This window comes from Theropithecus gelada, chromosome 2 (genome assembly GCF_003255815.1).
Source record: "Theropithecus gelada isolate Dixy chromosome 2, Tgel_1.0, whole genome shotgun sequence".
NCBI classification, from domain to species: Eukaryota; Metazoa; Chordata; class Mammalia; order Primates; family Cercopithecidae; genus Theropithecus; species Theropithecus gelada.
Genome location: NC_037669.1, coordinates 33,970,021 through 33,987,372, shown reverse-complemented (window position 1 = coordinate 33,987,372; position 17,352 = coordinate 33,970,021). Strand labels below are relative to the sequence as shown.

At 38.2% G+C, this 17,352-nt stretch overlaps 2 protein-coding genes across 4 annotated transcripts in view; one reads left to right on the top strand and one right to left on the bottom strand.

Annotated features, from left to right (window-relative positions):
* CCDC191 (coiled-coil domain containing 191) overlaps positions 1 to 17,352 on the top strand; it is an 88,990-nt gene that overhangs the window by 23,323 nt on the left and 48,315 nt on the right. For all 3 annotated transcript variants that reach the window (XM_025376446.1, XM_025376445.1, XM_025376447.1), the window contains one exon: positions 10,977 to 11,167. In XM_025376446.1, the coding sequence (XP_025232231.1) occupies positions 10,977 to 11,167 (191 nt within the window). The remainder of the gene's footprint in view (positions 1 to 10,976; positions 11,168 to 17,352) is intronic.
* Positions 1 to 17,352, bottom strand: part of QTRT2 (queuine tRNA-ribosyltransferase accessory subunit 2) — a 79,981-nt gene that overhangs the window by 55,785 nt on the left and 6,844 nt on the right. The gene's annotated exons all lie outside the window — the stretch shown is intronic.

Sequence of the window (17,352 nt, the reverse complement as noted above, 5' to 3'; positions counted from 1 at the left end):
TCAGGTTACTTAAGCAGTTTTCTTCAATAAAGTGGGATTGATAAAAGTATGAATTTCGGGATTATGACATTTCAGGTAAAAGGACTTACCTGGCAGATTTGTAAATGAGAGGGTTAGATGAGAAAAGATAAATATGTATATTTTGCATATCCTACAACACCCACCCCAGGGCCTTAGGCATTGCTGAAATTCAGAGAAAGTTAATTGAATAAATACGTGAATGAATGGATTTAGCGAGAGAAAAGAGAATGTTATAAAGATACTGAGGGAGCTTGATAAATGTAGGGATAGACTTACAAAGGTCCTGGAAATCAGTGACAGGAGTTTGAATATGATATGGATAACAAAGATATAAAGGAAAAAGTAGTCAAAGTGATTTTTTAAAAACAGTAGACATATTTTATGGTGGCATTTTTAGCTGATAAGAGGTTGTAATTACTCAGTTATTAGCCAACAAAAATTTGGTCAGAGTTTTGGCTTCAGGAAAACAGAAGGAAATGTAGTAAGAAGAAATGTAAGACTTGGAGTTAACATTTTGAGAAAAGTTAGCAAAGACTTAGATTCTGCATTCTTCATGAGACAGATGGAATTAGTATTCCTCCTATATAATAACAGTTCGGATTTCAAAGAGAAAATAAGAAGAGAAACGAGTATTCAGGGAGTCATCTTGAGAAAGTGTAAGGAAAAAGTACCATGATACATTTCCCAACAAATTAGAGACAAATAAGATATGTTTTCTAAAAAATGTTTAAATTGTATTGAAGTCCACTGTACAATCATATATATTTTAGATGGAACTGCCAAATATGAATGTTAGACACATATGCAGAGTTTTACAAAATTAGTGGCCCATCTAAAACAGATTACTTAGTTTTAAAATATTTGACATGGAAAAGCTACAAAAATAGTGCAGAGTTTCTGAATAACCTTTATTGGGAGAATCACCCCCAATATTTCAATGTAGGTTCTTTTCTGTTTCCCTAAGTGTCAGCCAGTCTGAGAAATAAAGGAAAGAGTACAAAAGAGAAAAATTTTAAAGCTAAGTGTCCGAGGGAGACATCACATGTCGGCAGGTTCCGTGATGCCCCTCAAGCCGCAAAACCAGCAAGTTTTTGTTGGTGATTTTCAAAGGGGAGGGAGTGTACGAATAGGGTGTGGATCACAGAGATCACATGCTTCAAGGGTAACAAAATATCACAAGGAAAATGGGGGCAGAGTGAGATCACAGGACCAGGGTGAAATTGGAATTGCTAATGAAGTTTCGGGCATGCATTGTCATTAACATCTTATCAGGAGACAGAGTTTGAGAGCAGACAACCGGTCTGACTAAAATTTACTAGGCGGGAATTTCCTCGTCCTAATAGGCCTGGGAGTGCCACAGGAGACCGGAGCTTATTTCATCCCTTATCTGCAACCGTATAAGACAGACATTACCAGAGCGGCCATTTTAGAGACTTCCCCCTAGGAACACATTCTCTTTCTCAGGGCTGTTCTTTGCTGAGAAAAAGAATTCAACGATATTTCTCCTATTCACTTTTGTAAGAAGAGAAATATGGCTCTGTTCTGCCTGGCTTTCAGGCAGTCAGACCTGATGGTTATCTCCCTTGTTCCCTGAACATTGCTGTTATCCTGTTCTTTTTTCAAGGTGCCCAGATTTCATATTGTTTAAACACACATGCTTTACGAACAATTTGTGCGGTTAATGCAGTCATCACAGGGTCATGAAGCGACATCCTCGGCTTACAAAGATGACGGGATTAAGAGATTAAAGTAAAGACGGGCATAGGAAATCACAAGAGTATTGATTGGGGAAGTGATAAATGTTCATGAAATCGTCACAATTTATGTTCAGAGATTGCAGTAAAAAGAGGTGTAAAAAATTATGAAAGTATTAATTTGGGGAACTAATAAATGTCCATGAAATCTTCACAATTTATGTTCCTCTTCCATGGCTTCAGCCGGTCCCTCCATTCAGGGTCCCTGACTTCCCGCAACAAACCTTCACCTGACTTTTCCCAATGTTAACATTTTACATAAGCATAGTATAATTATCAAAACTAGGAAATTAGCATTGGTACGCTGCCATTAAATGCCATTAACTAAACGATAGACCCTATGAGAATATCACCAGTTTTTCCACTAATGTTCTTTCTCTGTTCCAGGACTCAATCCATAATTTCACACTGCATTTATTTATTACATCTCCTTAGTCTCCTCCAATCTGTGACATTTTTTAGTCTTGTGTTTTAGGATCTTGCCATTTTTGAAGAGAACTGGTTAGGTATTTTGTATAATTGTCTCTTATTTTAGGTGTTTTTATGTTTTCTCCCCCTTGCTTAATGTGCATTTTTGGTAAGAATGCTATAAGATGTGATACTGTGCCCTTCTCCGTATATCCTAACAAGGAGGACATAAGTACTGATGTTAATTTCGATCACTTGGTTAAGGGTGTGTGTGGGTTTCTCCATTGTAGAGTTGCTATTTTTCCTTCTCCTTGTCTTTCAGGAGATACTGTGAAGCTATGAAAATATTTTGTTTCTCTGTAAACTGTCACTCATTAAGGTTAACATCCTTTGGTGGCTCTTGCCTGCAGCAATTATTAATGTTGTATTTGTCTAATGGTGATTTTGTGTTTCCGTCATTTCTTCTATACTTATTAATTGAAATTTTTCTAGAAGGAAGACGGTCCCTTCTCCTTCAGCTATGTGTATATGTATATATGTGTGTATTTATGTATTCATTCATTTATGTAATTATTTATTTTATTCAGTATGAGCTCATTGATATTTATTTTATTCTATGGGTCATAATCTAATATTGTTGTTTACTTGGTTATTCAGATTGTTTCAATGTGTCTATTGGGAAACCTATAAGTTAGCTCCTTTGTTCTTTCAACATGCTTCCATCCTATTTTGGACACTTCCTTTTTTGTTGGCACCATAAGATACTTTAGGCTTATCTTGTGTTTTACCTGCCCTTACCCTGCAATCAACCACTTCTACATGGAACTTTGATTCATTTTATTGGAGAAACGGTTTTTGGAAACTAAGATCTGGGCACTAAGTGTGTTCACTGCTACTGGAGTGTCATTTTTTTCTAGGCCTTCTCAGCAGACAGAGCTAAAATATATATGGATATATACATAGATGTATGTATGTATGTATACTAACATACATATACACACACATTATATTTTTCTGTGTCTATCTGTATACATATTAAAATCCATGAGTTCAGCAACACAAGGGTCATGTTATTCTTCTCCCTTTCCTTATTTGTAACTTACTCCTGTATCTATGAATCTACACATATATATACACATATATATAAATATATATAAAATAACTGTGAATTTATAATAATATTGTCAAGGATAATCCAGCACCACAGGTTTCAGTGTAGTCTTTCCATCTTGCTCACTTGTAACTTCTCTGACACTGAGAAACCTGGCTCTCATTATCTCTGTTATATTTACTTATTAGGGTAATCCTAGTACACTATAAAAATAGTTTTAGAATTGCTAACCCATACCACAATGGGAATAAGTTCACTAAAGCAAAATATTGTACAGTTATTTTTGGTTTTAGCTTTATAGTATTCAGTCAGAATATTGTTTTCCAGAGTTACTTACGGGAGATCTTTTCTTCGCCTCCCTTTTCAGTGTAATTATGTTATTCATTTGTAATATGGTTAGTAGATCTCTAGATTTTCCCCAGCATATATGGGCATAACTTGGTAAAAATACATCTACCAGCCTCCTTGGGCTCTTACACAGACTTTGTTGTAGATAGGACAGTCCTCCAGTAAAGGCCACATAGGCAGGCCTTCTGGGCTCATTATCTTGGTGCCAATTAACATTTGGCTCTAAAGGAGCCTAAAGCTGCCCTTGAGTAATGAATCTTGGATACTCAGCAGCCTAGGTATGACCACAGGATGAAAACAGAAAAATGCCTAGCTGCCTTGCAGGGATTGGCGAGATAACGCGAAGCTCTTGTCAGCACCCTCAGAATGTTTCACTGGTACAAACCCTGTAGAAACAGCTGTGTAGAGTATTTTCAGGAAGACGTTAAAGAATCTGTTTTTAGGAGTTGCTGTAGTTTAGGTTCCTTTAATTTCTGTAATTGTTTGTGCTTTAATTCTGGATTATTTATTTATTTATTTATTTTTAAGATGGAGTCTTGTCCTGTCACCTAGGCTGGAGTGCAATGGCGCAATCTTGGTGTGCTGCAACCTCCGCCTCCCAGGTTCAAGCAATTTTCCTGCCTCAGCCACCGAGTAGCTGGGATTACAGGCACACGCCACCACGCCCAGCTAATTTTTGTATCTTTAGTAGAGACGGGGTTTCACCATGTTGGCCAGGCTGTTCTCAATCTCCTGACCTCATGAGCCACCCACCTCAGCCTCCCAAAGCATTGGGATTACAGGCGTGAGCCACCGCGCCCCACCTAATTCTGGATTTTATTTGTTCCTCCCAGAGTATCTCTTAACATCTTTTTTGGGCCACATTATTTAATAGGAGACTGAGAGAAACAGTGCAGGCTCTCTTATCAAAACACAAGTTCAGCACTATTGATGCATCTTTTCTGCACATTTTCATTGCCAGGTCTCTTTGTCTTGTCAAAAACATTCGTTTTTTGTATAGAAGCTTTCTACTTCCAGCCTATCCCATTTTCTCTTTGATCTTACAGTGAAATCTCTTGGGGGAGATTCAGCAATCCGTGTATCACTGCTAATTAGCAGAAACAACAAAGGATTAACTGTGAAACTCTTATACTATTTGGAAAATGGCCTTCTTAATTCTCATCCTATTCTGAAATACATTTTGGTTTTCTTAATAAGATTAGAAACTCTATGATCTTTGCTGCTTGTGAAAATTGAAGAGAATGATAAAATATGGGTGACACTAACCTACATCTTAATTATTTGGGGGAAGGTTTTAGTTTGTTTATTTGGTTGGATTTTTCTGTTAAAGAATGAAATAATAATGATCCAAAGAAATCATCATTAAAGTTATGCTTGTGGCGCAGCACCTTCCAAAAGTCCACCTCAAACTAAACCAAGGAAACGTAGGGATACTATATATGGAAAAGAAGCCTGGAGTTTTTCTCCAACAGAATGACGAAAACTGTAGTTAAATATCTCATTTATATACCATGATTCCTTTCCAAAGATCTTAGTTTTATCAGGACTGCCTACACACCACTGAGGCAAAACCATTTCTGAGCTGACACATAGCAACCATCCTCTCAGCAATGTTTTCTTATGTTAGGGGAGGGAAATAAAGGAAAAACCTCTTTAGAAATAAAACGAAAGAAAAAGAGAAATGCCAGCACACACACGAAGATTATTGGGATTCATGTAACTCTCCCTGCTAGGTTTATTGCCAAGGGCAATGTGTGGTGTATGTCTTGGGAGGGGTTTAAAGCATTATTATATTTTACTTTATATAGTCAACTCTGTAGAAATTTTCCATCTAAAATGTTATCAGTTTTGGTAAAGAAATTGTTTATTTTGTTATGTTCTTTCTTTCCTAACCCTATAAGTAACCCAGATGTCCCATTCTCACGGAGGGGACAGTGAGGACCAATTTACCTAAATATTGTGCTAGTGTTTGGCATTTCAAAGTTCCATGAAGCCTTTTTTATTACAGAGATTCCTGTTTTTAAATATATGATTTTTTTGTCTTTCAAAACTAGTACTGATTACATTTTGATTTTTAAAAATCGAAAAAAGAGACTTTGGCGTAAATGAAACCCATTCCCTAAAATTGTATAGAGTAGACTATTTCCCCCCTAAACACTAGACATTTCAGGTGAATATCATAAGGATCTTGAGAGCCATGTGGGTGAGGAATGAAAGGCACCACGTCATTGTCTTACTATCACAGTATCCTGGAGGTGAATCAAGCATTTGTCTGATATATTCTGAAGTAAGCTGTGTTCTTGGCATAGTTCGTGTGTGTCTGGCAGGGGCCAAGGATGAAGGGTGGGCAGATAACAGGGATTTTGGTAGAGATGGGGAAGAAGGTCTCTAAGGGACATGAAGAAAGACGGGAAAGAGAAGGTGACAGGGAGCCGTAGGTCTGCCTTTTCTACAGACTTGAGGTCACGAGAACTCATGTTCAGGGTATTGGGAAAGGAGCCCCATCCTAATGTGTGGTCAGGTGATAGGCTGCATTGTGGTCATTCTTCTGTAAAGAACCCAGAGAATTTTATTGGTTAAGCATTTACTATTTGGTGAGACTAAGGAATTGCTTCTTGAAATTCTATTTCTAGAGTGAAACAGCATAACTATTAGATAATTACAGCAATATTATCAATTGAAACTTTTTAGCAGAATTAAGAACTTATAAAATGGCCTTATGTAAGGGCATATTGACATATTTATGGATAGCATGATACAATATGAGGTATCTGTGATTTATTTTTAAATACTTCAGAAAAAAATGTTGGTTGGGGGAGAGATGAATTAAGATTGGCAGAATGTTGATAATTTTTGAAGTTGGGTAAAGGTTTATTCTTTGGTTCTGCTTTTAGAACAGTGATAGGGATTGGGTTTTTTGTTGTTTTTTTTTGTTTTCAGTTGAAATGAAGAAGGAGAAAAAAATTTAATATAGAAGTAAAATGAGCATCACATCTTCCAGGATATAACAGAAGTAGTTTTTTTGTCTATAGCCAGGGGTATCATTTCACATGGCAGTGGTTGTCAAAGTTTAGGCTTCTAGGCTTTTCCATGGAACCCAGCAGCAAGTTCAGGTCTTAGCACTGTGTTCTGGGAACTGAGTATATTTTCTCTAATGCAATTAGTTATGAGCATATGTAGTTGGGGTTGAGGATTACCATGATTTCCTGTCTTGTCTTTGGGGTAAAATTATGAAAATCAGGAATAGGATGGGTCAGGGGTATTGCTTTTCCATTGCAGAATTCAATACTGCACTTCCTACTGGAGATTTATTTTGCCATGACAAAGATCCCATTTTTTATTAAATTTTTTTCTCCTTCCTCATTTCAACTTAAAACTAACTCTCTAATCCCCAGGGACTTCATAGCATCTCTGGTGTCTTCTGCCCAGCCACAGTAGCCCGCAAAGGAAAAGGGAAGTTGGGGATTGCTCCCTTTTGTAGCAATAAAGTTTCTGTTCTTTTGGCCTGAGAACAGCAAGGAGTCACTTAGGGGCCTGGGTGTGGAATGTAGCTTTCTTCCTGACATTCCAGCCTTTGCCAACTCCCCTAGACCATTAGTTGCAACAAAGTTAGTTCTATTCAGCAAAAATAAATTGTAAACTTGTTGACATTTTTGTCCTCTTAACAATTCATTGTTTATTTTTCCATGAGGGAGAATTTTGATGCAATTATCACTGAACTTTCTGACAAAAGAGAAATAGCTGAGGAATTTTGATGAGTTACCCGCTTCATTAATCAGAACAAGCATCTCTAGTGACAGGGTTAGAATTACAATGAAGATTAGATAGCAAATTGCTGTTCCACCTAACGTCAATCATTCCTAGTGACAGTAGTGTGATTACACTTCAGGGAAGAGCTTTTCTGGCTAACAGAACGAGGGCAACTCCAGTGCAGGTAATAAATTTAGCAGAGCGAGCTGTCATTTCTTCTCTTCAGTGGAATCCTTAACAACCAAATGATGTATTGTGGAAGATTTTGTGTGGAGGATACCATTTCACTTTAAAACTTTCTAAATTTCACCAGGTAGTATTTTATTTTAGAAATTATTATAGATAGGTACTTAGGAACAGTTCTTCCTCCAGTGACTTTCTGTAGTTTATTTACCTATATCAAGCCTTAATTATTACCACAACTATGATAAAGAGATGATGGAAGTTAGGAAAAGAGTGCCTGACTATATTTGAAAATCTATCAGAACTAAAAACGGTATAAAAATAAATGAACTAGGAAATAAATGGAGGGAAATCAGACTAGTTGCCTAGCTAGTTAAAACTTAAGTTCTCCTGGCTTAAACAGAACATATTCCTCTTCCAACCCAGTTGTGGTTTTAAGTCATACGTCTTGTTTTAAAAAGCAAAGGGATAGAGCGCTATGGTAGTTCCAAAGTATAGAAAACTAACGAGGAGAAGCAGGTCTGGGAACATCAGGAAGTAAGCTGGGGGTAGGGAGGAATAGAAAGAATAAATAGTTCAGGACTGTGGAAGTGTGCCACCTTTCTAAATAAAAACAGAACTAGCATCTTCTTCCAGAGAAGATGGAACTGAGTATATTCCTTTCCCAAATATTTTCTTCAAACACATTTATGGGACTCCTGTATACCTGGATAATGTTTGCTATGAATCAAGAATAACTAAGCAGCTATTCTTGATTCACACTTTATTTTTTTAATTTAAATTTTAATGGGATTGCTTTTTTTGAGCAGGCAGGGAAAAAACCAATAGCAAGTCAATTTCAAGGAAGTAGTTGCTATACAGGTCTGTCACTTTGCTCTTGTGTTAGCTTCTCTGTGGTGAACCTGAATTATAGACCTTTAAAACTGATCATTTTGGTCTGAAAGTCTCAACATAAGTATTTTTAAATAAACATATTGACTATAGAATTTATAAACTCAAAATTTCCCCTCCTACATTCAGATATGTCCCTAACCAATGCTTTTCTACCATGGTAAGTTATGTATAGAGTTTCCTTTCACTATGAAAGCGCCAAAAATGTGCCCTTCTTTTTCAGGAGAGATGTTTTTGCCTAATAGATTAGAGTCATCAGGATGCTGGAATGTTTCAGTTTCAGCCTTAGATGTACCACTAACTCTTTACTTGTGATTTTAGTCATTAAACTTTTCCCTACTTGAAGTTTTAGCTTGGTGAAGTAAATCATAATAATCTTTATAATCTTTATTTTATAATGATGGCTTGCAAATTAATAAATATATTACATGTAAGATGCTTTGAACTTTACAAAGAAAAGGAATGTCAAAATCAAAGGACACTATTAATAGTGTTATTATTGTCAAGATGGATTATGTTTGTACTATTTTTCATCATTTGAAATAATCCTGAAGTTAAAATTAGAGATAGCTACACATAGAATATTTTACCAAGTCATTCAAGAGGACTTCTTAAAGGGACCTGGTAAACAGACACAGAACATTTTCGTTAGACCATGGCACACAAGTTAGCACCATTTTTTTTCATGCTGTGTTTTGTGGAAGAGGTAAACAAATGATGCAAAAGGCATACCCCTCAACCTGGCAGCTATATCTTTTCTCCCTGTTACAACTGAAAGAGTGTCCAGTATTCAGCAAATACCCTTTCCTTCCTCTCTCCCTTCCCCTCTTTCATCCCCTCCAAGAGATCTGAGGTGAAGGTCTAGAACATGTGCCTCATTTGACATAGGGAAAGGGCTTTTTAAAGTTTGCCATGGTTTCTCCTAATGAGAAATTATAATGAAGAATATTGTTTAGTTTGTCAGAACAAGAATATAAACTAATACCCTGTTTAGAAAACATTTCTGGCCAAATGGACAATTTCTAAGAATTCTAGTAGATGCTTTCTTATGTTATTGGTCTTTTCATTGATACATCCTCTTTCCCTATAACTTCTCAAAAGTAGAGGTCATGTCAAACAATTTTGTGCAGAGTCCCCAAATTGAAACACAGTGATGGTTGCTTAGTAAATGTTCAAATTAAGAAAGTTAAGTATTTTTATAGAGAAAGAAGCAGTAAATATTTGCCTGATAAATCTGGCACATCCTTGAAACTGGTCATCAGGCATCCTCCATATTTCCCACGAAGTCACTTTCTATGAGGTTAGTTTTTGTTTTGATGCTCCCCACACTCAATGCCACGGTCAGATTTACCATTCCCATTTATGAGACCTATTCCCTTCTCTCAGGAGGCTCACAGTCTAGGGGAAAAAGGTAAACTGGTAATTATGATATAGTGTGTTGGGTGTTTTGGCTGAAGAAAGCATAGATTGCTTTAGGAAGACAGTGGATGGGCAGTTACATTTAGGTAGAGGGACTGGTAATAGGAGGGCTTCCTGAGAGAGGTGACTACCGAAGTAGTTAGGCAGAAAGAAGGCAGAAAAGAGGGACAGATAAATTAGTATTAGGTTGGTGCAAAAGTTATTGCAGTTTTTGGCTATGAAAAGCAATGATAAAAACCGCAACTACTTTTGCACCAACCCAATGTGAACATAGATAGGAAACTATGAAATGGCATGGTTGATGTCAAGGCCAAAAGCTGAAAGTAATTTGATCTAGAAGGAATGTAAAGTTTGCTGAAAAGAGAGAAGATAACAGGCAAGGACTAGGTCTCAGTGATTTTCTTAGACTAGGATCGTGAGTAAAGTACTGCTTTGGGACATCCTTAGGGTCAGTAGACCTTGTCTAATTTGCTGTCAAATGCATGTAGCGGAAGATTATAGGCAACCTGAACATCTAGTCGCTCTAGACTCACCAGAGCCCCAAAGTGGTCAGTGGTAGTAGCCCAGCTGATTTTGTTGTTTTTAGCTGTCTTATTCTCAGGGACCAGAGACTCCATCCCATCTTCATGGAATCTCTCACGTTCACTTGTGTAGGGCACTACACGGTAGTTATAAACGGTAATGGTGTTATAAACGATAATGAATTAAATGGTTGGTATTTTGAGCTCCAAGACACCTTGGCGGGGAGTCATGTTGGAGACAGGTTTTCAAGCTTCTCAAACAAGCCCCTTGGTTCATGTCATAGATGTGACTTATTCCAGCTCCCCATGGGACTGGTGGCTTACAATGAGAATGAAGTATTTTAGTTTAAGTTGTGAAAGCTGAGAATGCCTCATTTGCATGATTGAATATTCCTTGTCATTATTAGCATAAAGGAATTGTGTTTTGTCTCTTCCCTTCCATTAAGACAACAGTTCCTATATTTGTTTTTAATAAGTGTGAGGGGAAAATCTGAGGAGAGGGCTGTCAGTGTTAGATATTAGAAACACTAGTGCTAATGGATGGTGATTTTCCTAATGTGTCCACTGCAGTGTCAAAAACGGTATTTCTCTGCCTGGCACAAGCTGATTCTTGATCATAGGATTAAGCTGGGGAAAGCTGGGACCCTATCTGACTGGAAGATTCAGCTGAAGGTCCTGCGGGCCTGGAGAGACTACACAAGATCCCAGAAGTTGCAGCGGGAGACTCAAGCCTTGGAAAATGATCTTAGGGAAGAAAACAGGTATCATTATTTGTATTGTGAAAATCCTTCTAGTATGTTTATCTAGGATATTTTCCTCCTGAAGAATCCACAAATAAACTTTACACATGCTGACTAGAGTAATCTTATCCACTTATAAAATACGGAAATCACAGTTTTTCTCTGTTACATCTCAAACTAGAAAATTTTAACTGAAAATTATAAGTAAAAAAAATTATTTAAATATGCTAGCCAGGAGCAGTGGAGTGTGCCTGTAATCCCAGCTACTCAGAAGGCTAAGGCAGGAGGATCACTTGAGCCTAGGAGTTCAAGACCAGCCTGGGGAACGTAGTGAGACCCTGTCTCCAATAAACTAAACTAAACTAAACTAAAATATACATTGTACATGATCTTCTTTCTTTAAGGGAAGCAAGTATTAGGATTTTCCCTTGCGTTCTGGTGTAGTAGCATTGTATCCTGGACCATCTTAGAATTCAAAAGAGGGTGTTTGGCTTATATGCCAATAATTCTCATTCATAGAAATCACTGTATACACATAAAATGTTAATTAAGGACACAGAGAGCATCCATCTGGGAGGGCCAACCTGCCAAGAATGCGTCTTCCTGCTCTACCATCTTTTGTTCCACACCTTATTTAGAGGTTTTTTGACACCTTTATAACAGCTCCTTCTTATGCTTGTGAATGACACAGAATTCTGTCTTTAAATGAGGCTTTCTTTATTCCATCATCTTAAAATCAAATACTTTTCTTCTTATTATTTACAAGTTCAAGTTTGCATTCTTGAATCAAAATCACAGATGTAAAAGGAACCATTTGGTTTTTTGTTTGTTTTTCTTTATTTCTTCTTAAAAAAAGTGATAAATGATGTGCAGAATGTGCAGGTTTGTTACATAGGTATATGTGTACCATGGTGGTTTGCTGTACCTGTTGACCCATCCTCTAAGTTTCCTCCCCTCATCCTCCACCCCTCAACAGGCCCTGGTGTGTGCTGTTCCCCTCTCTGTGTCCATGTGAAGGAACTATTTGTTTACTTAGGAGTTGGGGAGAAATCCATGTTTTTATATGTAATCACTTCTCTACTGGCAGTGCTGTCATTCATTCAGGATGAAAAATCACATAAATGATAAATGCAAGTATTTTTACATAGAAGGGCATGGTGCCCCTTGAAGTTGAGTAATCCTGTGATAGCATCAGGCCTGGAGACTGGTGCATGGCCCCTTGTCCTCAAACAACTCACAGATGAATGGGCAAAAGAAGATCTAGAGACTGTACAGGTATTGAGGAGTATTGTTAACTGAATAATACATCTCCATCTGCTGCTGAGAACATGACAAGAATGTGTAGCTGTGGCTAAGGAGATTCCTAGAGTGCCAGGAAAGGCTTTATCAAGAAGATGGGTCTTGATCTGAGCTCTTCATGGTCAATAGGCTGTTCCTAGGTAGAGACAGGGAGACTGGGATGATGGTATGAAGCATAGCCATCTGGATTGGCTGGAGATTATCAAGCATGTGGTCGTCAAGTACATCAACTTCTGAATGGCCTTGAATGCCAGGACATGGAGTTAAGGTAGTCTTTGGTTAAAAAAAAAAAAAAAGTGAATCCTTGAAGGTTTTTTAAGCAGGAGGGTGACCTAGTCAATTTCCCTTTCCTATGATATGCTGGGAGAAATCTTTGGTGAAAAAAAAAGAGGCCAACACAGAAAACTCTCTCATAGTTTGTTTCTTAAATCTGAGGGCCTGGTGATTGATACAAGGAATTAGGATGATAGCTCACTCAGAAAGGAACAGCTGGCAGGATTTGTTGGATAAAGAAGGGAAACTGGGGTTGTAATGTGGATGCAGTGTGAATGCAGGCATAAAATGAGTGGACACTTGGATGTTGAAGTTAAAAGTGGCCTATAAGATTTACATGCTGGAAGAAACTTGTATAAGGAAAATCTGGAAAATTTAAGATTCCATTCCAATTAAACTGTTTAAATATAAAAGCACTAAATAGGGATTTCATAATAGCATAAAGTGCCAATTTTTTAAAAAAGATCTTCTCAGAACTTTTTGTCTTGTGTCTGTGAATTATTTTCAAGTGACTATTTTTAAATGTTTAGAATGGATACTAAACATTTTTTAACTGACAGAGTTAGAAAATATTTAACTTACAATAATTTTTTACTATAAAGCAAAAAACATCCCAGAGCAGGAAGGCACCTCAAGGATCATCTGATCCAGCCCCTCATTTTACAGATGATAAAAGTAAGGCCCAGAGACAGTAAGTGACTCAAGGTCACAGAGCAAAGAGCAGCCTCAATGGACACTAAATCCATACCTGTTGAATAATAAGCACATCAGGGAACAAATGAAGAACTCAATTGCTTCCTCTCCTGCAATTTAATTTGATAGGGTTTTGAAGCATTCTTTCTAAATAGACAGCTCAGGGATAAGAGAGAGCATTTATTATCATGGTTACTCATTGTAGAAACTTAGCTCTGACCAGATTGACCAAACACAGGTGATTCTGTGGTTCACTCACCTGGACATTGAAATTACTCATTATGTTCATTATTTAAATGTCAGTTGTGTCCTCATCCTCTAGTTCCCTCACTGACGTGTGTGTTTGCCACCTAGATTTCCGCTCACTGGCCTGTCTGCCACGACGGGCCTAGACTTGTGGGCTTTTTTCTTTCCCCCCTTTTCTTTCTGTTCTTCCCACTTTCTCTCTGAAGCAACCACAAATCCCTCTCTTTTTCGTATTTGTAATTTAGCAACCATCTTTCCTTTTGGAGCGTGTGCTGGGTCTCACTTGCAATCCAAGGATTCATCCACTTTTTTCTTCTAAAAATGTGTCTTGCTTTTCCTAATGGGAATTGTGGTTACTCTATTTTTGTTCATCTTTATTATTTTAAAATAAGTTATGGTAATGATGTTATAAAATTTCCTTACAATATTGTGATGCAGCTTCAACATGAACAAATTTTCCAAACCCTGAGGATTCACTTAGTAATACAAGAAAATTCTAGTACACACACTAAATTAGACCCTTTGAGATGGTGGTATTGAAATTTATACTGTATATTCAATTTCCTTAGCATGTTCACTTTTGAAAGTTGGTTCGGGCCGGGCGCGGTGGCTCAAGCCTGTAATCCCAGCACTTTGGGAGGCCGAGACGGGCGGATCACGAGGTCAGGAGATCGAGACCATTCTGGCTAACACAGTGAAACCCCGTCTCTACTAAAAATACAAAAACTTAGCCGGGCGAGGTGGCAGGCGCCTGTAGTCCCAGCTACTCGGGAGGCTGAGGCAGGAGAATGGCGTAAACCCGGGAGGCGGAGCTTGCAGTGAGCTGAGATCCGGCCACTGCACTCCAGCCTGGGTGACAGAGCAAGACTCCGTCTCAAAAAAAAAAAAAAAAAAAGAAAGTTGGTTCCAGATCTTCCATTCCTCCTCTCCCACTTTCTGTCTGCATTTACAGCTAGCCCCAGACAAAATTGGGAAGAAACAGGGTTTGTTTTCAACATCTGCACCAAAATCTCACAAATCACTACCAAAAAACTTACTCATGTAAGTATGTATCCCAATAACTATGGAAAAATTAAAATAAAAATTTTAAAAAATCTTCTGCCAGTCCTTCCTGAGCCCCGCTTCCCAGATTTCTCAATTCTTTCCTGGGGCGCATCTCTGCCCTTCTCTGTATTAACTTCCACAGTCTTTAATCCTGCCCTCTCCTGCACCAGTGCCCTGGGCCTTTCCTGGAACATGCTTTTATCTCTTCCCTTTGTCCCTCAAGCCCTTTGTTCTTTGTTACTGTAATTCTCACTTGATATGTTATCCCTCCTGGGATGTATTTTTTTTTTTTTAATTTTAACAGGCACTGTCTGGAAACAGTGCCCAAAGTGGGAGTGACAGAGATTTGAGGGTACTGTGGCAGGCCAGTGAGAAAAACTGGCCCTTTGGCGTTCTTCAAACCATCTCATTTGTTTGTTCGTTCATTCGTTCATACTGTTTGATTGGGATAAATTAATTCAGTCAACCAGCTTTACTGATGCTTACTGTATGCTAGATCCTCTCCTAAGTCCTGGGGATAGGATGGGGGAACAAAAGTATTTAACATTATTGCCTTCTAGTTTTTTTATCTAAATGGGGAAGTTAAAATTGTACCCAAATATTTAACACAATTGCAACAGAAGACACCATAAGATAAATACTTAGGAGTGACATACACTTGGCTATCCTTCATTATAATCCCCTGAGGAGCTTTCTAGAAATAGAAATTCATGAGCCCCACCTTCTGAAAGAGGCAGAATGTGGCTCACTAGAAAAGGGCATTTTTTAGTTTGGAGAAGAACTAATAAACTAGTACGTAGGCAGGCTTGTGTAGGAACAGGTCAGGGTGAACCCACCAAGCTCACCTGGAGGCCGGGAGGAGCAGTGAGGCTGAATTGAAAACAGGCCATCAGATATTCTCATTTCCAGTATTCCGGATTTCAATGTTCTTTTGGAAATCATTTACGGAGTGTGCCTGTTAATCATGTTCAATTGTCCTTCCTTCTGCTCACGTGGGTATGCAGGTGAGCAGCCAGAAGCCGCATGGTGTCTTCACCTGGTAGAGCTCCTGATCTCTCTATCACACAGGCAGAGGACAAAGCTTTCATGGCCTGGCTCACTTTAAAACTTTTTAAAACAGAGTTTAAAACTTTAAAACTTTTTAAAATGAAGTTTTTATCTTCCATTTTGTCCCTGGGGGCACCTGGCACGTTATTGAATGCATGAGCTTATTCATTCCTACTCCTGCTGAACCTGCTCATCCCAAACGTAACTGTTCATGTCACTGCTTTTTTATGTTCTGCATCAGATTACAGCACTCAATCAGATCACCAGCTTGTGATTATGTGTCATTTTTCATTTGCTTTTAAAACATTCAAGACACTTTTCAGATATCTAGTAGTCTTGTCCTAAGATAGTGGGTATTACCTTACATGTGAATTGTGTTCTATATTTTCAGGGTTGTTTTAAATTGAATTAGATTCTCAGAAAAAAAACTCTTGTGGGATAGACAGCATAATAGGGCTTACTGACACTGTTTTTGAGGATGAATCTGGGGCATAGAAACTCAGTTTCTGGCCCAGTGTCCCATATCTAGTCAGCATTCTTCTCCTGACTTGTAAGTTCCAAACATGCGCCAGTCACTTGGTATCATTGAGTGTTCATCCTGGGCAGCAAAGTTCATACTTAAATTCCTACTCAAACCTTTTGTATTTCGTATTCTTAGATGAGCAGAGACTGCCTTTCTCTGCATGCAGTTATATATCATTGTGATGGTCAATTTATATACTCTGGCTAGAAATTCCCTGATTTCAGATTGCAAGGAAATTGTGATAGGCTGTTTTTCATAAGGGAACTCTGCCCTTCCATTTATGATTATCTGGCACCTATGTCTGAAACCATTTCTTTAGGTGAGCATACCAAAGTAAGTTGCATCTGACTAAGGTGTAAGAAATTTAAGTGATTTTTTGCTTTTAGAAATATGTTTTTAGTGTCATCTTTTAAAAAGTATAGAAATTGGCTTGTATGCAGCATTGTCACTCTGCTGAAGTGAGCTGCAAGAGAACAGGAGTGGAACTATCCTTGTCCCTGAATCTCTGGCTTCTGTGCTTCTGCCTTTCTGCCTCAAACCACAAATACAGATATCATAACTACATTTTCTGTTATTTCTTTTTGACTTTTTTTTTTTTTTTTTTTTTTGACACAGGGTCTCACTCTGTCGCTCAGGCTGGAGTACAGTGGCACAATCTCAGCTCACTGCAACTTCCACTTCCCAGGCTCAGGTGATCCTCCAGCTTCAGCCTCCCAAGTAGCTGGGACTACAGGCACTCACCACCACGCCCAGCTAATTTTTGTATTTTCTGTAGATATGAAGTTTCACTATGTGGCCCAAGTCTCAAACTCCTGGGCTCAAGTGATCCACTCACCTCGGCCTCCCAGATTCCTGCGATTACAGGCATCAGCCACTGCACCTGGCCAACTTCGTTTTCATATCACCACACAACCATTATAGAGTGGGCTTTAAGACCTATATTGAACGTGCATTTTTTTACTCATTTTCTTACTTTTTTAGTCTTGTTATATTTACAGAAGTGTTTTCCTCTTTGCCTTTTCATAGTGTCCAAATAATCTCCTTGACAGTCAAAACACCAGTGCTACTTTTGGCTGTTTGT